The 24,881-nt window shown below is 41.6% G+C and overlaps 1 protein-coding gene across 1 annotated transcript in view; it reads right to left on the bottom strand.

Moving 5' to 3' along the window:
- Positions 1–24,881, bottom strand: part of CHCHD6 (coiled-coil-helix-coiled-coil-helix domain containing 6) — a 108,974-nt gene extending 84,093 nt beyond the window's left edge. Inside the window, 5 exon segments of the mRNA XM_058813029.1 lie at positions 20,569–20,695; positions 21,934–21,988; positions 22,902–23,031; positions 24,691–24,810; positions 24,813–24,881. Coding sequence (XP_058669012.1) covers positions 20,569–20,695; positions 21,934–21,988; positions 22,902–23,031; positions 24,691–24,810; positions 24,813–24,881 — 501 coding nt within the window.

Here is a 24,881-nt window from a genome sequence, read left to right as displayed (position 1 = left end):
TTTTTGGTGATTCTGTGGTCAGACTTCACCAAACCTTTCACTGAGCTCCAACTGCAAGAAGCAGCTCATGCCCCTGGCCAGCACTGAAAACCACAAACTCATCTATTGAGTACTGACTGAAATGGCCTATTTTTTTTCCTTTAAAAATTTTAATTGCAATTTAATGAGGTTTTCAAAGAAACATGTTGGCAGCTTATCATAAAACTAAGCTGAACACATCTTGTACTCCTTTTACTCTGTCCGCTCAGTTATGTGAAGGGCTGTCATCCAACTCAAGCAAGAGGCAAATTAGGCTTGAACTCCATTGCATAGGAGTGGTTTCCTATGAGGAAGAGGAAAGGCACAGTAACAAAGCAGGAGGCAAAGAAAAAGCTTTCACTACCACTATTATTTGTACAATATTTTAGATAATCTTTTGGCACTGTGGTTTTGGGGAGTTTACATTTATCCCCAGGACAAAGGAATTAAATGTCCATGTCAATAGCTTCTTCCACAAGCATAAAATTCTAGCAGGAAAAACACACATTCAAGTTCAGCCAAAATAAATTAGCCAGGTCAAATTCACAATCTCTCATAACCTCTTAACATTTCTGAAAATAAATGCCATTCTCAACAAAACAACCTTTAAAATAAAAACCTTAAAATGTCTATTTATCTCAGAATATTATCCTTCCTGCCTGTCATATATTATATATTACATACATATAAAATCAAAAGAAAAATCCACTCAAAGAAACCAACACTCTAATGCTCCCTTTTCCAATTCATGTTTGTTATACACCCACAGAGATCTTAGAACACTTTAAAGGATCAAGCTCTTCTTCTCATTAGTACCACCATCACGTTGCTCTGAACTGTGGACATATAACCTTTTGCACCTTTTCACTCTATTGAATCAATCTCCCCTGGCAACTTCTGGTGTGGCACTGTGCTCCTCCTGCCTCCGGCTCCTCTTCCCTCACTAATTCTGTGTTCAGAACTGTGAAGCACAAAATTAGACGTTTCAAATTAAGCAAGGAGAGAGAATGAGAGAACCTTATTAAACCAACATTAGCATCAGAGTGTCTTTAAAAGAGAAACTCAATTGCAAAATATTACTTGTCTCTGTAAAGCTCTTTACATTGACAGAAATGAGACAGGCAGCAGATGAAGTGACTTTCCTCCATCCCCACCTTCCTCCTCACAGGGCTGGTCACAGAGCTCAAGCTGTAAATGCAGGATCCTTTTCAGACCACAGGCTCCAAGGAAGAAAAGCCTACCTGGAGCTCAAAGCACTGGAATTGCCAAGTAAAAAGGACAAGGTCTACAAACATGGTATTGGGGAAGAAACATGCACACACCAAACAGCGTACCAACACACAAAGGCAGACTCCCTTCTCCTTCCAAGCTTTCCACAACATTAGTTTTTCTCTCAAGTCACATTACAAGTTACAGACAAATCTTCCTTTCTTACAACAAGACAAAGAGCCATTGCAGGTTTTAGTTTCCACTCTCAGTCCCCAAAAATCAAATACTGACATGACAGTAATAATCAGCATATTCTGTTCCAAAACACCTCAACTTTCTGAATACAAATATCTAGTTGCTGACCCGATACTTTAAACTCTTTTTCAATATTAATCACTGGAGTATCATACCATTCCCCTGTGAGGGATAATTAGACACGTTGTTAAAGACAGAAATCACCTCTAATACTGCATAGTCTTTAAACATGACTTTTCCTTGGCATTTCTTGATGAAGAGTTGATATTTGCACCTTGTGTCAACAGAAGGAGTGTACACAGCTCTCAGCATTGAGCAGCAGGCTACGGACTTGTCTGTCAGGTGCCACCTCAAACAGGGAGTGGCTTGGCAGTGTCTTGTAGGGAGGGTTTGCCATGTGTGCTGCTACAGTCCTACAGAAACAAATCCTACTGAAACAATTCAAGAACAAAAAATATATATTTCAAAAGTCCCTCAATTAATTAAAATCAATGTTCAGAGTTCCCATTTAGCTAGGGAATATTATCCTAAGGACAAGCAACATGAAATTAAAGCTTAGTTTCTGATAACAAAACAAAGCTTTCAAAGCATTTTTTGGGAAAACAGACACTACCCAAACAGAAATGGAGGCTGAAGCTTTTGATTTCTCTAGTCCTACAATGCAATGGAAATTTCTGTATCAGCCAGACACTACTGAAAACTCTGCATTTTGCCAACAGGTTTCTAAGTGCAGTCTCCCTACCAATAAATGGCAGTTTGGGAAGCCAGAGGCACTGGCAGTTCTGACACCTCTTCAGAGCAGTCATGAAAATGATCACTTCGTCCTGTGACAACCATGCTCACATGCCATCAGCTAAGCACTGCACAAAGCAGTTACTGCACCAGGGTAAAGACAAATTACACCAGAGAAGCAGCAAGGAGAAGGAGAATTAAAAAAAACACCCAAAAGAATTAGTGATAAAAAGCTAACTTAGTTGTTAAAGCACTAATAGACATGCCTGTTCCATAAAACAAAATGTTTCATTTTCACCTCAAAGGGCAACAGTAGCCATACAAGACTGCTTGGAGCCTTTCAAAATAAAGGATCAGTGGAAAACAAGTGATTTACCATTCAATTATACAAACTGAAAAATGGGGAAAACAGAAAAGCCAGAATGATATACTGAATCTACTGTTCTAGACCAGCTCTTGATGCTGACCCAGGCTGGTAAAAAAGTCTTTACCAAAATATGCTTAACTGCCTGCTAGAGGCATTCCAGAAAAGGACCACAGCAAGCGAAAACTGAAAATATTTTTTCTGTTCTCTGCTGCACCTAATTCTCCTCTAGCCTTTCATGGGCAGTCTGACACAACTACAAGAACACTCCTGTTGCCTGCAAGTCACATCCCTTGCATTTGAAGGGTTATCACACAGTGCCTTTAATTCAGCAGGACAGTAACTACAGTCACCAACTAAAGTAATTAGTTGACATTCATATGCCCAATACTTTCAGATCTTTAATACCTCCTATTCTGAAAAATTTTCAGGAAAAACTCATCTTATAAAAACCACATAAAATGTAGAACTAAAAGAAGAACAATCAGGGAAGGTAACTTACACAACTTCCACCATCTAATTCTGTTTTTTACAAATTGTTTGTCATTTTGATAACTCAGCATATACCAGCCCCACAAGCAAACAAAGAGATAACTAGGTATTTAAAGTTACTAATAACTGAAAGCTTGGAAGAGCTTTAAATGGAATCTTTAAAAAACAAAAAGCATAAAAAATCACCAGAGGGTTCTGAGGGGCTTTATTTTTATTTACTAAAGACATACCATGCTATTCACCTTCAAAGATCTCAGTGAAAATCAACACATGACAAGATTTTTTGAGATAACTACTATTCCAATAAAGCTAAAGCACAAGCAAGGTGCAAAAATTTGTCCTGATTCATGCAGAAAATACTAGACAGGATCAGGACTGATAAGAGAGACCCAAACCACAGAAGAAACCAAGATTTTCATCACCCATGTATTCAAACAGATTACCAAAAGGAAAACAGCCATGGTGCACTGATGCTTGCCTGTAAATATCCTTCCAACAGGGCACAATCAGAAAATTATCTCAAAAGATCCAAGTATAATGGAATGAATGGTTACACTCATTTGAGATGAAGGGAAAGAGCTGGGGCAGCAAAAAAGCAATCCCTATTTCGTTGTGAAGTCTCTAAGGGATTCAGGAAGCAGCAGGAATGGTGGAAAGCCATCCACCAAACCAGGTAACTCATATTGCTTGCAGTGATTAACTCACTCTGGGTGTCAGCCTGCCACCTTCCACTGTCAGTGTGGAAAATCCAGTGCAAGCACTGAGAGGATTCTGAACAAGGGAACAGAAACACTGGAAAAGAAGATGCAAGACAGACACAGCAAAGCTAAGAGTCACAGCACCCTTTCTTTTCAGTAATAACCAGTGGCTGCTGATCCCTCTTTTGAGACATCAGTAAAATGGACCCGTCTCATCAGCGCTCACTTTTTCAAGCAGCAAATCGAGAATTAATATTCACGGGTTCTGAGACTGACATAATTGCAATTTAAAAAGGGCAATTAATCATCAGCCACACTGGTGGCTGACTTGCCTGGCTGGGATCTTTTCTCTCCACACCTGCCAACAAACTCACAGGAGGCAAAAGCATCACGTGTGCACAAAGCCAGGAAGTGCCCTTCTCCCTCTTACCCCAATCCCAGGCTTATGGGGTTTGTTACTATTTTTTCTCCCATGCCTGCCCCATTGGGATAAGTATCCCACCCTTTCCTGCAACAGTCCCCTTACAATGACCAACCAATCTCCTTTGCCATGTGGATAAGGAAAGCTTTTCCACATTGCATCTCACTCATGTCAGCCAAGAGTGAGGCAATGGAACTCCAACACCTACATCATGAAGTTTTCTTCCCTGTTTTGCTCTGTATCTTTGCATTAACTAAATATATATATTTTTAAGAGTGACATCTCAATCCCAGTTTTACTTGGAAAGTGAATTACAAAGGTGAGAGCACAACTCCAGAGTATCAGATAACAGAGGCAGATGATGGAAACATCAAACCTGGCAAGTGGATTTTATCAGATGAGTCAGAAAAGCCACTAAGTCAGTGTTTACTTCTCTACTCCTGTGGGAAGGTTTTCAGGCAAGTTGTACACAAAACCAAAAACCCAACAACTGTTCTGGGTATCAGTTCTGACACTTTAAATTCTTTCTGGATGAGCACCCATTGTCTGATATGAATAGTATTTCAACTAACAGCATTTAGAGAAGAGACTTTTGGAAATTGTCAATTGTGTTGAGGTTCCCAGAAATAAAGATCCAAGACTAAATTACTATAGGGTGAGTATATAACCTCTTTAGGAAGTACAGTTCTTTCTGAGAGGAAGAAAGCCAAACTGACCACCAGATTATGCCAGTCTTCTTATCTGGGAAGTACATAAACCACTATAGTTGCGAGTACCACAGAAAACAAGTACGAGATTGATGGTAAGATTTAGAGCTTAGCAAGCTGCAAGGTCTTCTAGTGATATACTTAACACTATGTCCTTGGGCCAAAGACAATACATAACATACTTCTAGGCCAAAGGAATCTTGCTCAAACAGGTGTCACTGCTGCCAGCCAGCTGCAGCAGAGACTGAGAATGCATGTTGTAACACAAGCTCTACAGTCCTCCCTTCCTTATTCCTGACAGTCAGCAACCAAAAATTGCCTTCACCGTAACAATACAAAAGAAAAAAACTCAGTGCTTTTGTATGTGAAAAATGTAATTTTAATCCTAAGAATGCAGTCAGTATAGAAGTTGGAGCACAATTACACACTACACGTCTTGGCCAGAGTTCCAAACAAAGGGAGTTGGCAGAACATCTCTGCCAGCAGATAACACCAACAAATGGCCTCATTTCCATCTATTATAAGATAATACACAGGTTGCGCTTCCTCACACTATCCTCATTTCTATCAGGTCCCTCTCAAGATTTGCTCTCTCTTTGACACAGGCTCCAGGTGTTCTTCATCCACAAACCTCAGCGCATCATTGCAAGTTAAATGAGGTGTCTCCAACCCAGTCCTCTCAGCTTTGTGAAACTAGAGAAGTACAATTATGAGCCCCCTCTGGCTTTTTCTGCCTTTGTTTTCCAAGGGTTTAGAAATCTTTCATAGATCACTTTATTCCCAAACAGACCTTTACCTTTCAATGACACAAGTATCATATTGCCCACATAACCTCTACTCAGATCAGGCTGACCTTGTCTCCCTCTTTAACAAAATCACTCCTCAACAAACAAGTGTGTGGAATTAAGAAATAGCAGGTATTTCACTCAAGCACGCATCTTCTCCCAGTTCAGAAGTAAATGTCCTGAATCTCTGTTTCCTCACAATGACTGGCTGAATCAATAATTTTTACTGGGCTCTTCTGCACTCTGAGAGGGTGTTTACCAAAAAGAGTCAGTAACAAAGCAGGGAGGGGGAGAAAAAAAAAAAAGATAAATACAAAGAATCTTCCTTAAACACAAACAGGGTTTGTGGGCTGCTGCCCAGGATCACTTATGCTTCATTTCTTGCACATCTTCAAAAGAAAACAAACACTTAAAACTTCCAAATTTCCCCAATCCCTGTAAACTTAATGTCTCCAATCAGCACTTGCTCACATCTTTATCTTCAAGCCAGTATAATGAAGTTTTGATAAGCTTTTTCCTTCCCAACGTCTCTCACTCCACACAGATAAAAACCACTAATAGAAGACTGAGACCAAAATCCTTGCCTCTTCTATTGCCTACATTTAGCAATCAGCAACTGTCTGAGTATTGTGAGACCCAAAGCACTGCCATGTATTACACACTTATCTCTGCAAAACCACCCTGCACAAGTGACTACTTCCAGGCAGGGGGGAGGGGGAGTTGTGCAGCTTTGTGATAATTAAAGCATAGACGAGTGTCACTGCTGTAGATAATTATGCATTAGCAGTGAAATTACTTAATGGAATTAAATAAACTAAGCCAAATGCTTTGTTTTAAAGTGAATTTAGGGTCTGCAAAAGGTGTCCAACTGACAGCCCAGGAGAGCAAGAATGACAGTCTTCCATGATTCACAGAAACCACACAACCCCAGCACAGCCTGGCAGGCTTCCACCTCCACCCAGGTAAAAGGAGAGCAGAGCAGAAGCCAAGGAAAATTTCAACCTTCTCAGTCAGTCAGGCTCTGATCTATCTGATGAGCACCCACACAGGGATCAGGTAGTCACTAAGCAGAGAGGAACAACTGACTGGGGTAATTTCCTAAGAAAATAAACCAGCTCTGACAAAATTAGTTAGTTCAAACTACAGCCCAACCCCACAAGCACCCATGAGAAAAATAAAAATTAATCAGCGTCAGTACAGACAAGACTCCAACCAACAACAGAAACAACAGGATAAGTAGGTACATGGCCCACAATGAAACCACCTCCTCCCACCAAAACCATGAGGCCTTTGCCCAACCTCCCTCTTGCCTCACCAACTGCCCACCTACCACCTACACACAATTCCCATCACTGGGCTCATCTAGATGGCTCCAACAGCATCCTCCTGCTTGTTAGAACAAGGATTCTCAAGGTCAGTCAGAATTTATAAGGCAGCCATTTCATCTTTTGTGCTTCTCTGGCTACATTCCTTCCTAAAAGATGCTGAACAGTGGAGATTCTGCTGGGCCTGAAAGCCCTGCCAACACCAGGGCCAATTAGGAGTTTCAGGATGATGCATATTAAAGTTATTATGGGAGGCAGTTATGCAGGCAGAATAAATCTTAACTGAACCTTTAAGTGGTTTTTATGACTTGTTTCTCCTTCTTGAAAACAGATGAAAAGATACAAATCTCCTGCCTAAGAATCTGCAGGAATTCCAGTCAACCACCAGCTTCTCTCAAAAGAGGATTCTGTGCTAAAAGTAATAATTCATTTCAGCCAAGGCCAGCTAGATCATCTTTATGTTTTTAAGCTCCAAATTACTTAAATCAGTCAGAAACCATATCAGTGAAGACTGAGCTGAAATACTACCTTTACACAAGTACTGCAGATACATTTCAAACTTCTGCTGAGAGAAACTCCATTTTTCTTCACTATTGGCCTTCTCAATCTACACAGTCTAATTGCAGGCAGTCAGAGCCAAAGAGACACAGATGTAACAGGAAATTTTTACAGAGCAGGTTTTGGAGAGTGTCTCATTAGAAGGCCAGGGTGTAGGTCAAATTAGGAAATCCTAAAGAGGATCTGAGGAATGGAGGCAGCAATAGCAACCATAAGATGTGATTAGGACAGCATCTGCCACTCTCTTTCACAACTTCCAAAATCAAACTTGCTCTCAACAGCTGTTATCCACCCCTCCAAGAAGCACTACTAGAAACCAACTGGAGAACAAAGAGCAATCAGAGGTGGCTGAGAACATACCACACCATTTGTGTGAAAACCTGCTCTGTCTTCACAACAGCCTTGTCCTCCCCTCTGCAGCCTGAACATGCAGCAATGTCACAAGTTCTACATCTGTGCATTAAGCAGGAAAGAGAACCCCAGGCATGGTCAGAAAATAAAAGACAGAAGCGGTTTGTAAATTATGTCAGTACACAGTGGCCTTACAACTCCAAATGATGACAGACAAGAGGCAATGTTTTTAAATTGAAAGTGTGCAGGTTTAGAGTAGATGTTAAGGAGAAATTCATTGCTCAAAGGGTGATGAAGCACTGCAACAGGTTGTGCAAGAGAAGCTGTGGACACCCCATCCTTGCTAACATTCAAGGCCAGGTTGGATGGAGTCCTAAGTAACCTGATCTAGAGAATGAAATCCCTGTCCATGGCAGGACAGCTGGAATTAGAAAATCCTTAGGGTCCTTTCCAGTCCAAACCATTTTGTGATTGTACAATTTCTGTAGGAAGCAACGAACTCCAAAAACTTAGTGTAAACTCATCCAGAAAAATATTATGGTAACTCCTGGAGAACTCCTAGAGTCAGAAGGAAAACAAATAAGCAAAAACTTCGAGACATTTCATTGGTATGCAAGCAATTTGAGGGCTCAGCAGTTCCTGCTCCACCCCTGGAAAGGAAACTTCATGGTGTCCCTTCAGTGCCACCTTCAGGAAATACTCACTGCTGCTTTCCAAATGCTCTCGACCCTGCTGGAAAATTGTATGAACTCAGCGAAGGCATCATCACTGGCAGGCAACTGAGGCGCACATTAAACACATTTTAGTTCCAAAATAAGGGTATTACAACGAGAATCACACCCCAAAGAACTGCAAAGCTGAGCACAGATGTGCTTGTTATTGCAAGATCAATACACAGAGCAGCTGCTGGACTGAGCAGTGGGTTTGATCCCAAATATGAAGCGTAATTCATCTCTCGTTCAGATTCTGCATGAGGCAGGTGATAGATTTTCCCAAATCCTACATTCAAAGGGATATTGATGAGGATATGCTGTTTGTGGATTGTTTATCAGACTCCCTTTGCACCACCACATCCTAAAGGCTCACTTGAAAAGCCAAAAAACAATCTCCCTCAAAAATAATTATAAAAACCAAGCTATCAAAACTGCTTTGGTAATGGAAGCAGAAAGTTTGATAAGAATTCAGTGTCAGTAATGAAGTGAAAAATATAATGCATTGGTGAAAAAAGACTTTCTAATATCATTTATTTATTTACACACACGCCTGCACAAGATGCACCTTAAGCTTCTGGACAGTGTATTGACTGAGCAGTAGATGACATGAATTTTCAAGGAGGAAACTTAGCTCCCAATCACTGCATCATAGCTCTTAGAACAGGCAGATGACTCGATGACCTGCACAGTGCGCCCTAACCAAGCTCAACAGCAACATCTGCTGGGCAACAAGCAACTAGAGGAAATTAGTCCGATCACATGAAAGTTTGTTACTCCTTATAAACGTATGAACTTCTGCTACAGTTTCAGAATGCCCACTATGATACATTTCTTGTACAAAAAGCAGATGTACCTTTTAAACAGGTAAAAGGTAAAATTTTTCCTGAACTTGCATGTGGTCAGAAAAACCTATCATCTACCATTACCTGCTCACCAAGATACTTCATACTAAAACACTGAAATTAAGTGGAATTAAAATTCCCCTGTGCTGGAGAAAATCTCTTCTGTCTAGCTGGTTTAATCACACCTGAAAACACCCATGGAACGCCTGGAGCTGCTTTCTTTCCTAAGGGAGCAGCCTGCACTTGCAAGGCCTGAGGCAGGGAAGTATTTATCAACCACATTAGTCCGATCCACACAGAGGAGAATGGCAGCTAAGACCATTAGTGCTTCTCTCCCTGCAGGTACCTTACCACACTCCTTATTAAGCTCAGAAAAAAAGCCTGCTACGGCAGGATGACATTGGAGCATCAGCACAGGTAATGGTCCCCACTTAATGTGGGCACAAATTGACACTCTACCCAGATTAATTACAATGAAAACTCTTATTTTTACACTAGATGCATGAAATTTGATGGACTACTTCTAAACTAGTGTAAAAAAAAAAAAAAAAAGAAAATGCAAGTGGTTGGCAACAGCTTCAAGGTTGCATTTAGATATTCAGCACAATTTGGAACAAGGGCAGTGACCTGAGATGTGGCTTCTCAAGAGCCATCAGATGGGAAAGGGTGTTGATGCATCCCACTTCTGTTCCCAGGAAAGGAACAGCATCAATATCTTACTTGACCATGGAACCACCTCTTTTTGCAGATCACTGTTTAACAGGAAATCACAGGCAAGCAGCGGTTTAACAGAACTTTATGATAACCTTCAGTAACACAAAGCTTTGAAAAATTACACTGCAAAATGCTGAGTCTTGAACAGGAAACAGCACAGCAGCTGGGGAGACAACTTTTTACATGATAGAAAACTATAGGCTGGACTGATGTTCATTATCTTTTAAATTATAGCTGGCTTTGCAGTTTAAAGCTTTCATGCTTTTTCTAGTTTTGTACTTGAAATTCTTTTATGCTAAAAAATTAGGAAAAAGGGTTTAAGAAACATGCAAGCTTATTTTCAGCTAGTATAGAGATTGTTGTTATTGTTGTTGCTTTGGAAGGAGTTTTTCTGATTCGTGTTTTTTTCAGTGTGCTGCTTTGTGTGGTTTGTTGTTTTTGAGGGTTTGGTTGTTTTGGTTTGGCATTTTTTAACATATCTTTATTTCCAATATCCCTTTTTCCACATTTCGCTGTTAAACTAGGAGAGAATATCATATGAAAATACAAAAATGAGTGATTACTCAAGTCTTCAGCTGGTAAGGGAGCAGCTTTTGTAAGGAACCTTTTGTGCATTGGAAGTTCGGAAGCCGGGAGTGGGGCGGCAGCCAGAGTCTCAGCTTGACAGTGCCAATTACAGCTACAGCAAGATGAACCAAGGAACAAATCCATTCTGCTCAGAGGATGGAGAGAAAAGAAGACACATGAACCTGTATCTTTGAAAAAATAAAGGAGCTTGAAATCATCTACCAGACAGTGAACCACTTTTTCCACAGCAAAAGCATTAGGCTGAAGATGCAGTGAATGTAAATGGCAAGCTCTCAGTCCTAATTGGAAGAGCACTGGTTATTTAACAAATGTATCCTTAGTCTAATGTTCTATTCAAGTAAATATTAAACTTTTTTTAAGCTCTTTTCTTTTGTACAGTAATTATACATAGCCCTGCTTAGTCTGTTTGATCAATTTTTACTCGATTCCTACTGTATCATCCTTCAAGTTTGCCCATTATCACAAAGTCTTCAAGGCTAAAAAAGCTCTAAACCCCCTATGTACTGCACAGACAGGAAAAAAGAAATGCAGCTAACTCTAATTCCTTCCCTTCCTCATAAGCTTGCAGGTGTTCTATTTTCATTGTCTAAAAATCAAAGTCATCAGCTCATTTCCTTTCCCTTAGTACAGTCCCTTTTAAGAAGCTACTTTCCATCATGTTTTACTCAGCACTCATAAATAATACAGATAATTGCAGATGGCCATAACAAACAAGCAGAGAAAGTATACAGATACAGCAGAAAGAAAACAATAAAAATTCTGACGTGCTCCAAAAGCAGAAAGAATTCCTGGCAAATAGAAGCAGCTGCATCCAGGTTATTTTTTTTCATTGATGTACAGCAATCAGAGAGCCGAAAATAATAAAGGGACAGACTTTAGACAAAGCTACATAAAGGTGCTGGCAACTCAGTTCCTTCTGCAGCAACACATTTTCTACCTCATCCTCATGTGCAAAACACAGTTATTTCTTCCCTAAAAAATATGCATTAGAAAGGAGGAATACTAGTCATAGAAGATAAGTTTAAACCTGCTGAAACTCCAAAATAGATAAGCAGTGTTCAATTAGGAGGATATAATGCTGACTATAATAAGGAACTCTGAGAGAACCCAGCCAGCCATCCAAGAGTTAACATCACGCTTTTCTCATCAAAACCTCTTCCAAGAGGTTAAGCACACAATAGACTATCTAAAGCACAGCTAGAAAGGCTGCTTGAAATTCCACACATGTGCCTCAGCAATGTATTTCTATTAATGTCCAGTGTGTGTCAGCGTGAAGATAAGGTACCAACATCATGTCCAACCAGGCAGCCAGAGAATGGGACGCCGTGTAAAACATTGTCTGGTGCTCAGGATCCCGGAGAACAGCGGCGTTTGCAATCTCACCCGCTGCACACGTGCCTGATAACACCAACAACGAGGGGAGGCAGCAGGAGCAAACCATCCTGCAGCTTTGGGAAAGTAAAAGGATGGAGAGAGAAAGAAGGAAGCAAGCAAGAATTAAAATAAACATCAGCAAACTAGAGCAGGTTTGAGGATGTCCGACCATAGCAGAGGGAATAAACAAACCAGAAAAAACCTCAGTGAAATTTGGTATTTGTATCAGCTCACTTTAACTGTTCTTTAAGGTGAGAAGTAAAAAGTTACATCAGTGTTTATTGTGATTACTCACACCATACCATTTATACTCAGTTTGATCTACTAGCATCATCCTACAAAGCCATTTGTACTGGGACTTGTGGAAGACACTGTATTTGAGGAAACATGATCTGGACCAGGACACAGCTGCTCTGCTGGGCCTGGCTCTGGCAGCTGGAGAAGCCCATGTGTTACCATGAGCAGCTGGTGCATTCCCACTGGAATACCCATGCCAGTTGTGCTGTGCACTGACAGGTGCTATCACACAGACACATTCCAGCCCATCAGGAATCTTCCCATCAGCTGAAGAGTTTGCCAATTTAATCTGTAACTTAACCTATGCTTGAGAAAGGTAAATTGTATGTGGATGAAGAGGTGGAATGCAGTCATTCCTACTGGGACACCACAGTGCATGGAATAGGTGGTGATCCATGGAACAGTTAAGATACAGAATGGCCTCTGGGTGTCTTGTGCTGCTTATGCCCCCCTCAAAGAGCTGTAAATTAGAGCAGAATTCTCTACTACACAGTACTCTGACAGCAGAATAAGAAGACTCAGCACTAGTTTTGCCGGACCAGTCACAGAAAAATAACAACATATTATTATCCTATTTCTATAAAAATTTAATCTTTTGTAGTTATACATAAGGGAAAATGAAGGCTAATCTTATATTTTACTTTAAAAAGTAAAGCCTTCTTAGGCTTTACAGTAATCCTAAGCCAGAACAAATGAATCTTGAAGAAGTTTCTGTGGAGTTATAAAAGTTATAAAAACTTGGTAGACAAAAAAAAAAAAAAAGTGTGAAATATGGGCATGGAAAATTGAAGGCAAGACAGGGGAGCTAGACAGCACCCCAGACAACTTCAATTTGTTGCAGCTGTTGGATTTTACAAAAGGCCAACCTTGTGATAAGGTCTCTTAGCTCAAGAGACTACAAAAATGAGAAGCTCAAACAACCATCAGCTGCTGAAATCTGCAAAAACTCTCCAAACACAAATTAACCTTCAGTCAGGAGATAAAAGACTAGCTGCAGAAATTGAAAGTTATTAAAAAATGCTATAAATGTCTGACAAATCAGAGCAGCAGTAGCAGGGAAATAAGCAGTGCATAGGCAGAATCTTACCCTTAGCCAGGTAACACCTTCTCCTTCTCTCAAGAGAAGAGGAGGTTCTCTTTTGCGTTGGCTGTGTTTTCAATTTCTGCCTTTATTGTAGTGCACACTCTCCAAAATTGCTTTAGTTAAATTTAGACCTCACTGATGCTCTAGAGAACAGAAGTTATTAGCTTGCTGGAGGTGGAAGACATGTAGATAGAGCCTCACCATGCCAAGCTTAAATTTAATGCAAACCTTCCCAAAGTCCAGTCCATCATTTAACACTTCAATATTATTTTCTATAGGGATCCCTTAAATGTTTAATGTTTTAATGGCTTCACTAAGTAATTCCTTCACTGAAGAAATATACTTTTATAGTAGAGGGTTGCAGACAAAGAGGAGCCCAATTGTAGGGAAAAGGAGGGATGTTCTGGCCTGAGACTATAGAATAACAGACCACTAATTTTAGTCTCCCCATGCTAATATATTTTCTTCAGGAGAAAGTCTGGAAGAGTGTCTCAGAGCAAGACTAAGAGGGATACAAGGCACAAGGACTGAAGCTATTTAAATCCTCCTGTCAATAGTTTGCAACATTTGGTAATAAATCATTAAGTCTCAAACCTAAAAATACATCTTTCCATTTGTATCAACATATTTAAAAGGCAGCTTTATTTAATTAGTGAAAGAATTAGCTGTCAATTAGTGAGAGCAATCAAAAATAACTCCAAGTTCCAGCCCAAGACACCGCCACTCTTGGTAACCTGGTTAGGACCCTGCCTTGTTCTGCAGGCACTGAGGGCAGGTCTGGGTGTTGGGACATACAGCCTGTGAATGCTCTGCAAAGAGCCAAACCACAGCAAAACATGTTCACAAGGAGGTGCTGCCCCCACAACTGGTGTCACCCACGCTGTAGGCTGGAATGAAGATTCTAATAACTTAATGCACCACTTATTCTCTAAAGGAAAACATAAAAAGCAATCTAAAAAAATAATCTTTCATAAACACATATAGATATCTGTTGCTAACAACTGCAACATCAATGAAAATCAAACTGAGTGAGCTTTTTCCTCATTTTCCGCTATTATTTAAAACAAGCCTCCATACTTTCAGATTTCAATCAATGTTTTCTGCGTCACCCATAAAAAACTTCAATCAAGAACTATTTACAGAATATAAAAAGCCAAGAAACAGCAAACCTCATGCATTAGCCATGTCACCTCCCAGAACCAACCTATTTTCTACACACAGGTTTACAACTTTACAAAGGGAAGGGTTCAGCTCAGTGTGCTGTGTTTTAGCTGTAGAGCCAACAGGACCAAATAAACTGTCCCTGAGGTGAGCAGTTTCCAAACCATACTGCAAAGAGACAATACCTTTCATTACATCAACTCAGATAAACAGGGACAAAAAAAAGGGCAAGTTTTGACAATAGAGACCTGACCTTGAAAGCAGCAGAGTCACTTCACTGATGGCTCCACACTGCCACAGTTCCAACAAACACCATGCTACTGCTGGGCCTCATCCGGTCACTAGAGCTTGTCACAATGGCAGGACATTACACACAACAAAACCCCAGTTAATCTAGGAATGCTTACCTATGGCTAATCAGCCAGGATGAAGCTGATCCCCAGCTTATCACAAAGTAAATGAAAGCCTTCACATACTAAATCATGTTCAGCACAGTTTCTAAAGCAATCTTCAGTACCAGCTCAGCTGCATCTATTGCTGACACTAATCAACAACAGTGGGCAATTCACAGCAAAAAGCCCACGAGATTCACTTAAAGCTTTATCAATTATCAGGAATATAAAGGAAACTTTCCACAAATGGGCTGACTTGATCATTCTTCCATCCCTACAAAGTGAAAAAGAAAGTATTTGATCACTCCCTCAACACCAAAATTCTCTTCCATTGTACCAATCTATGAACTGGCTATTTATGCTGTTTACAGCAATTTTAAGCAGTTTTACTTCCACAATCTTTGAAATGGAGAAGAAAACATACCAGTTAAAATGTCAGCAGCCCAATATACACTAAATCAAGGGTGGAAGTATCCAAAGTATGCCACAGCAAAGCCCAAGGGTTCATAATGTCACATTCACAAGGTGACACCATTATCCAAACCCACGCTTGACCAAAGGCATTCCCAATCATGCATTCTTCCTTCATCCCATCTTTCCTGAATCAAGAAGAGAAGATGAGAGGCTCTGAAAAACAAAGAGATTATATCTGGCAAGAAATCATCTGAAAGAATTCAACAGCCTATGACCAATTATAATGAACTACTGGAACAACCTGAAACAAACTCATATTCTTGTATTTCCCTTCACACCCATTTGAGCCATGCTAGCCACAACAGTCCAATGCTGAAACCACCAGAAAGTAAAGGTTCCCATCCAGCAAGCGAGTGAGCAGGCATGATCAGAAATACTGGGAATAGCCAGTCATCCATCATGGACTGCAGGATAAACTTTGCAGCAATTATGAATTCTCTGCCCTGTTCTCGCACAGCAGCCAGTGCCCGTCAGTCTTGCCTGAAAGAGCTGGTCATAGTGCAAGGTCTGTCCTACCATCACCCCATTTCTGAACTCCCTCTTTCAAAGTGAGAGGGAAAATGACAACTTTTGGTCAATAACTCTGACAAAGCCATTATCCTTGGGGTATTTAATGGGGAGATAAGAACTTCAGGGCTTTGCACAAATCATATTAGTTCAATGCTCAAATCCGGGTAATGCTTCTTTTCAAAATATTAATTTCATTTATTCTATTTGCTCTCCCTCTGTCCTGATAACACAAGTGCACATGGCCTCTAAATGAGATCCTCCTATTTTATAAGTTATAATCCTCCCTTTCTAGAGTAGTAATGAGATGTCTTTGCTTAATCACATTTATTCCCCCCCAGCTTCTGCTTTTATCCATCCCCATTCCACATTGATTTGTCTTAAAGGTCTCAGTGAAAACCATCAGGCACACAGTCACTGGCTCCAAGAGGCTCCTGATGCATATGCTGCACATGCTGCTCAACCTTCAGAAATTACAAAAGCAAAAAGGAGGAAAAAGAGCAGCTTTGTTTGCAAAGTTTCCTTTATTGGAAGGAAGGAGGGGGAAGAAAGAAACCTGAAAGAATTGAGAAGTTAAGAGAAGACATTTTGATTAATTGGGAATGAAAAAAAGAAAGATTGCTCGCATAGGGGAATGGTGAGACTATTCACAACATAGTCAAGCAATTAAATAACTTGACTGACAACTTTGCAAGTTCCTCATGCTAGAAATAGAAAAGGATTTAAAGATAGCTGTGTTAATTCTTGGGTATTTCACATGAGACTTAAGGCATGGCACCAGCATTAGTTAAACACCCTAGGCCTTGCTCTGAAACACTGTACACATAATCCTTGTTGTGCTGTAAGTACCCACAGCATTAAATTATTCAAAGAGTCCACTCAGCACCATGATCCTGCAGTGCTGCACAAACAAATAAAACATTTTATCTCTAATACAAATTGGGGAGAGTTCTTCTACAGCAGCTTAGCAGACTACTTCCATTTGAGCCAGTCCCCAGGGTTAATGAAAAAGCCATATTCACTCAAAGAGGAAAGTGAATGCTGCACTATTACTTACAGAGCTGTTTTGCTTCTTAAACTAAAGCTGTAAGGAGTTTTACACAAAACCTAAGGTATCTAGAAGCTAAGTACCTTCTTCAAAGTCATTAAAAGAAAAAGAAAGGTCACGACAAAAATGTAGAAAAGGACCCAGGTACTTAACTCTAAATCCCTCTTGAAACCAGAACACTTCAAGGAGAAAAAAATCAGCTAAACAAAATATACAAACCACAATAAAATAAGTTTTAATCTGTACCCTGCCCCATAAACAATCAAGTAACTGGCCCCAGAAGCTGACAGCAAGTTCCATATCAAAGGTTAATTCTAGTCCACCCTCTCTTTGTGTGCACCATACAATAACACTGAAGTGCTTATAGCAATATTTCCAATAATAAAAGTCAGTGAGTGAAAGCCATAGAGAACAGATTAAATGACATGCAACGTTCAGCACAACCACAATGAAATCACTTCAAAATACAGCTATGGTACTTGGATTTATACAAGTGGTATGGTTACAGGGGAATGTTCCAGCACTGCTGCAGACAACAGTACAAAAAAGAGCTACTAATCACTGAACTATTGATATGTTAAGAGCACAGGGCAGCTCAAGATCTTAATGCAAATACTAGAAAAATGAATAAAACTTTCTAATTATATATGGCATGGTTTTCAATTCTTACCAAATTAAGTGCTGCTTAAGAAGCAAATTATTAATTTGTTATTGCTTTCATGGGACTTGCCCCATTTTTAATCTCATTTCCCTAATAGGTCACAACAGCAACAAAAACAACCCTGGAAGTTTCTCCCTTATAAATGTAAGGGATAACTTCCATTGCTATCTGTACCTGGAATACCCCTCGATACCTTGAGTTCCACTACTCTCTTCTACCTGAAAGAGAAGATTGACACAAGACATGGATGAGCAGCTCATACCCAGTATGTTCCCCATTTGCTGGGGCTAAAAAGCAGAAGAGCAAGAAACACTCAAGCCCTGTTCATAATAAAGGAGAATAACAGAAGACAAGGGACAGACATGGTCTGAGTAGGATTGAGTCAATACAATACAACAAGGTAACCATGCCCAAAGGGAAACAGTAGCTGAGATAAAGCAAGTCTGATAGGGATCCCAATAATTTAAGCCTGGCCACAATAGCTCCTTTTTAGGAAGGTATCTAGAAGCTGACAACAGCTCTGTCCTCATCTTTGCAATGACAGACTAGACTATCCCATTTCTTAAGGATCCTAAATTTATGACTAATCTAGAGATAGTTAAAGAGCAATGAAATTTAAAAGTTCCTCACTCTTTCACCACATTCTGGGCCAACACACCATGGTCACTATTTACCACAAGGGGACCCTACTCAGATTTTTACAGAGCATCAAGTACATAATATCTGGGTATGCAACACTACAGGATTGAAAGCTAATTCAGATAATAAAACAGCTTTTGTATGTGAGCAGCCAGATTCCAACTCATTTTAGAGGTGTCCTCTTTGCATTTCACAAATATTGCAGGACTCTGCTAGCCATATTTTTTCAGGATTACACTCCACCTCATTGTAGGAGGGCAGAGTTCTACTTTAAGCAAATTCACATCTTTAGACTGGACAACAAATCCACCAACTTCTTTCCTTTGCTCTTACAGAAGTCAGTTAATTGCATTCATAAAGAGAATATTCTCTCTCTAGTGAAAAGAGTGTTAATACTGCAGATGTCCTTTGCAGAGGACTAACAGTCCCCTGCCTCAGACATCACTGCTCTGAAGCTGAGCAATCATCCAGCACCCCATGGTCAGGATCCAATCTGCCAAGAGGAAATTTCCTGCCACACAGCAGCCATTCACAAGCTGTATCTATCCAGGAGAGCAATCTCAGCCACCTACCAACCCAATCCTACACAAATTTTATCATGGAGACAAAGTACAGTTGGGTCCAAAACCACAAACAGACTAATTCACAGAAAAGAATTTCCTTAAAGATCGTTAACCATCAAAGTGAAAATACAACCTCTTGCTTTCAAAGCCTCTACCTCTTAGAACATCAGAATTTGCAAGGGTATAGGTGGGAAATACTGTTTTATACCTGCTCTGCTCTCATGCTCTCCACAGCAGCTGCTAGGGATCACTGTCAGAGATGGATTGCAGCTACAAAGACCTTTTCCTTGAACCACTGTCACCATTCTTACATAAATTTTATTTATTTGGTCCCCAAAAACATCTTTGTATAATAACCTCTAAATGCTTCACATTTTCCCTGGGTAAACCAGGGCTGTTAGCATCCAACATACAGAAAAAAACCCCAAACCTCATTGGATTCTTTGCTTAAATCAAGCACACACTGGTTAAGCTAGAGAACAGAAGGATGAAAGAACCACAAAAAAAGACTATCCATACTCCAGTCTGTCCTTTCCCTAAACCATCCTTTCAGCGTGCACCAGGCAAGGAGAATTCTCTTGGTCTAGTTCTCCCAATAAAGTTTTAACAGCACAGTCTAAATGAATGGGCAGTTTGATCTCAGTGGGGCAAGCATGGCCCCACCTGGCTGTCACACCCTGACACCACTGCAGGTCAGGAAAAAGGGGCAGCTCCAGTAAGACTCTGCACTGGTTACAGACAGTACACCATAGGAATGGCAGTGTGCAAAAGAAAACAATATAAAATAATGTCATTTAATATTAAGCACCAATGACAATCCCAGTGTACTGCAGTGATTGATAAAAGCCTTTTGCTCCACTCAGCCTCATCCCGCTGTACTTCTGCCTCCAGCACTGCTCTTCTCAGCACTGGTATGACAGCAACCTAATGGGTCATCATAACACCAAGGTGCCTGACTAATAGTAAAAGCTGCAGCAAGAAGCCCCCAAAAGTAAGTCTGCCTGCTGGGCAAGAACAAATTGGTTTGGGAGTCAGCGGTGTGTCAAAAAACGGTTTATGCTTCCTGGTCCCTAAAAATCAATCCTAAACCTTCTTCAAAAGGTTACAATATTTGACAGTTTTATAAGAGTTCTTCTGTTACCAGATTTATAAAAGACTCAAACAAATGAAGACATTATTACTTTTTATTAATTTGTGTGCATGCACTATTATACTCTAGAAAAAAACAGAGCAAAGTCTCAGGATATATCAGGTCAGCAGAATTTGATCCTGTTTATATTGGAACATTTATTTCATACACTTGAGAGCTCAAGAGAGTTCTCTGTAGCCAGACAAGGACCACATACACACACAGACCATATTCCCTGCCACTGGTAAAGCTGTCCCCAGCACAGCCATTGTTCATGCCTTGGCAGCATGGAGTGACATGGAGCTTGCAGCTGCACTGTGAGCCAAAAGTTAAGTGATGAGTGAGATGAGGAATGTTTCAGCCCAAACACAAGTTTCTAAACTCATCACACAAATGACATTAAATGAATGCCCTCAAGCAGAGCCATTTTAGCAGGTTGGAAACATAGCAAGGGGTTTGTTACTCACCAGCTGGGCTGCTCTCTGCCTCTCCTCAATAATGCCAGACCTCTCCTTGGCCTCACAGGCTGCTTCCCTTTCTCTCTTGACCAGCCGGACCAACTCCTCTTGGACCAGTGACTGCTCTGCCAAGTACCTGTGAGAGCACCAAGGCAGAGGGAAGGTCAGCAGCAGCAGGGTCATGGCTGGTCATGGAGTATCCCTGCTTAGAGCCAAAACACAAATCCAGAATTTGACACAGAATCTGCTCACAATCCCATCATCAGCAGGAATTCAAAAGCCCACCAAACTTTAAATATGACCTGCAGTTCCAGTGAGGTACAGCTCTGGCAACAACAGCAGGCATAGTACCACATAAGCTTATACTTGAGCTATATTTAGTTCTATTAAGTACTTAATGATCACCTGAAAACAGTGAAAATAGGAAGCAGTTAGCCATACAAATAGACACTGCTCTGGAAAAGATCAAGGGACATACAACAACAAAGGGAGTCAGCCAGGCTGACAATACTGCTCTTTGGCTCTTACACAGGAAAGAAAAATCACAAAATGCATGCAGCAACAGCACTAAGAGTAGCAGCCCTGAACTGAAAAAGGCTTCAAAGGGGATTCTCAGGTATTAAAACATAATCATAAAACAGAATCATAGAATTGTTAAGGTTGGAAAAGATCAAGTCCAACCATTAACCCAATGCCACCATGTTCACCACTTAACCATGTCCCCAAATGCCACATCCACTCATCCAAGGCCTTTTGAATACTTCCAGGAATGGTGATTCCACCACTTCCCTGGGCAGCCTGTTCCAATGCCTGACCACCTTCTCAGTGAAGAAATTTTTCCCCATACCCAACCTAAACCTCCCCTGGCACAACTTGAGGCTGCTTCCTCTCTTGTCCTGTCACTTGTTACACCTGGGAGAAGAGACTGACCCCACCTGGCTACAATCTCTTTCAGGTGCTGTAGAGCCATAAGCTCCCCCTGAGCCTCCTTTTCTCCAGGCTGAACGCCCCAGCCAGTCCCAAGGAGGTTTGTGCTCCAGCCCCTTCGCAGCTCCCTTGCCCTTCTCTGGACACACTCCAGCCCCTCAATGTCTTTGTGTAGTGAGGGGCCCAAAACTGATCCCAGGATTTGAGCTGTGGCCTCAGCAGTGCCCAGTACAGGGGGACAATCACTGCCCTGGTCCTGCTGGCCACACTGTCACTGATACTGCCAGGATGCCACTGGCCTTCTTGGCCACCTGGGCGCACCTGGGCTCATGCTCAGCTGCTGTCAAACACACACTCATTACGCTGAGGTAAAACACAGACATATGCATACATAGATATATTCCCAAATGAGCTAAATTATTGTCTTTTTCAAGAGCTTCACCTCACCTCCTGTAGAGTTCCTGCTCTGCAGAAGAGTCACTTTCCTTTGGTGCCTGAATTCCTAGAGAGGAAAAGAAAAACCCGTGACAACTAATAGTACTACAAATGTAGTCCTTCATCACATCATAGATTATTTTAGGAAAATTTCATATTATTCATCAAGAGAAAAACAGAAGTCAAGAAAATTTAAGTTTGATGGATAGAGTTTGAATTTATGAAATAGACACACCAACAGCATCATTTTCAAACAGGCACACTGAATAAACCATGCTACAGAAAACTAAGTGAGGATATTAACTCCTCAAACCCTCATATATAATGAAATATGAGCATGGTTGTAGACCTACTTTCCATTTCCTTCCTCTAGTTCCAGCAAGTCTTCCTCTTGACCTCCTTCTCTCCTTGTAATTAAAAGGGATTCCACAAGTGAAGATGAAATTATTTGATGGAGTTCAGGCCACCCATAAAGCTACATCTACATTCAGGAAAGACACAGGCTGACAGCAAACAAATCCCTAAAAGCAAAGGCCTAGTTCCCCAACTTCATTTTAGTGTGGATGCCTTAAACAAACCCACACTGCTGATATACATCAACAAAACCTATTTGGGAACCAACAGAAATCAAACAGTTTTCTGACATGTAAATAAAGACAAGTTCAGAAACCAAGTTATCATCATCCACTTAGCCAGCTGTGCTTGGACAGGTTATCTTTCCCTTGGAGCTTCTTTCCAAAGAATAAAAAGCAGCACTTCCCTCACCCATGCACAATATACACCCTGTGCATGTACAGCAGACAACAAGGCAGCTTGCCAGAAATGAAAAGCAAAATATCTCTGCCTTGTTTATTGCACGTTGATCTGAAATGCTATAAATGATCCCAGAGTGACACAGGGTAAGCAAAGAGCTCCTCTCACAAGGGGATAGCACTGTAAACTACCCTGTAACATGGAGTGGTAGCAGCATCCCTGCCTACCTGTAGGTCTGGGTTTCCCTTCTGCAGCCAGGGAGGAGGGAGCTGTGCCATTGGAGGCACGGGGAGACCTCTGGATCTCCCTTCTGCTTGGAGAGGATCCTTTCATCCGGTTCACTACATCTTCAGTGAGCTGAAACACAGAACCAGCCACGTCAGTTTCTGCTGTGTATTTCACTGTGAACCTCCCCATTTGTTAGTTTTTATGATAGTATTGTCAGTTACCTCACTGCAATGTCCCTCCAGTCCAGGCAGTCAGCACTCGTATGTTGACATGCCATTTTTAAAACCCAAACCCTATCACTAAATGACAAAACCTCCAATCTGCTGCCTGACCCTAAAAGCTTCACTAGACAATCTTCCACAAACACCAAAGGTGGAGAGCACCCCTAAACAAGTCAACCCTTTGTACAGGGAGAAACCTACCAGAAGTGGAAGGAAATTAATTAAACAGGTTTTAAGTCCATCTTTTCCTCTTCTTGCTCCACACCTGCTAACCCAGCTCAGCATGGCAGACATGCTGCAACCCATATGACAGAGAGCAGCCTCCCACCCTCATAAGGCTGCAAACACTTCTACAATCTCAACTTCATTTTCACTACCTGACTTGGGTTCAAACCCATGAAAAAGAAAGAAAAGTTAACTTGAAGTTTTCTGACAATTCAGTCCAAAAGGCTTCTCACAGCACTGTTAAAATTGACCCCTTTCTCCTGCCAAGGTCAGAGGGTCTGGCTGCAGAACAAAAAATGAGGCTGCTCCCCACCTAGACTTGCCACAGTACAAGACATATTTTCAGTTATACCACTACTACCCAACTTAACAGCATTTTTAATACCATCATTTTACATTGTTATCATGTCCAATTCCTGATTTTAAAGACACAAATCCTTGTCTATATCCTTTTAAGAGAAATTAGGCAAAGACAATTTTATCTCCATCAAAACACAACAAGGAGATAGGCACAATGTCAGCTAACTTTTGTAAAATAATTAGTCAAAATGGGATGAAAAATAAGTATCCACAGCAACACACACTCTGTGTGAGCCAAAATGTTAAGTGGCAGATTTAATTCTGTCCGATTTTAGGGGCAAATCAAGAAGAATTTTAGGAGGAAATCAAGAACTAGAAGCAAGAGCAATGAAAATTATGGTAGTAATAAAAAACCCCAAAACTAACATGTAAAAAAACAAAGAAAAACTTTAACGGGGGAAATCCTTAACGGTAGCACCACCACTGTCCAGGGCCTGTTTCCGCAACACACACTTGTCAATTTCCGAGCCAAGGTCGAGCAGCAGTTTCCCAGTGTCCCTGCCAGGAACAGTTCCCTGTTTCCAGCTCTCATCGTCCCTGCTTACTCTGCCCAGGCTCCTGGCACCGTGAGCAAGGGCAGAGCTGCGCCCTCCTGATCGCCCTCCGAGCCCGGCAGCGCCGTTAGCATCAAACCGCTTGCAGAGCACAAGGCAGGGGCGCAACGAGGTCATTGAGCAGCGAGGAGAGACAGAGAGAGGGCTGGGAGCAGAGTTTGGAAGTGAAAATAAAGAGCTGGTGCTGGTGTGCCCCGCCGGATAACAGCCATGCCCAGGCCCCCTGCCCTCCTTTTCACCATTCACCCCATCGTTTCTCCAGCCCCCTCCTCCTTCAGCCGCCCAGGTGTCCCTCCCCTCCTCCTTGCTTGCCCCACCCGTCCCTCCCAGCCTCGCTCCCCTGAGCTCCCGGCCAGAGCCGTCCCCAGCCCCGCTCCCTGCGCCCCGGCCCCCAACAGCCGGCGCCACGGCAGCCCGGGCCGCCTCACCTTGATGCCCTGCAGCACCCGGACTCGGTCCTGCTCGTCCAGCCCGAAGGACACCTTCCTGCGCGCCGGGCTGCTCTCGCAGCTGCCCATGCCGTCGGGGGTCGCCTTATCCTCGTCGCTCACTCTCTCCCGTACCGGCTGCCGGCAGCGCCTCTGCCCTGCCAGCGCCTGCCAATATGTCCGCTCCCCAT

This window comes from Ammospiza caudacuta, chromosome 12 (genome assembly GCF_027887145.1).
Source record: "Ammospiza caudacuta isolate bAmmCau1 chromosome 12, bAmmCau1.pri, whole genome shotgun sequence".
NCBI lineage: Eukaryota > Metazoa > Chordata > Aves > Passeriformes > Passerellidae > Ammospiza > Ammospiza caudacuta.
Note: the sequence above shows the minus strand (reverse complement) of the source record. Positions and strands in the feature narration are given on the sequence as shown.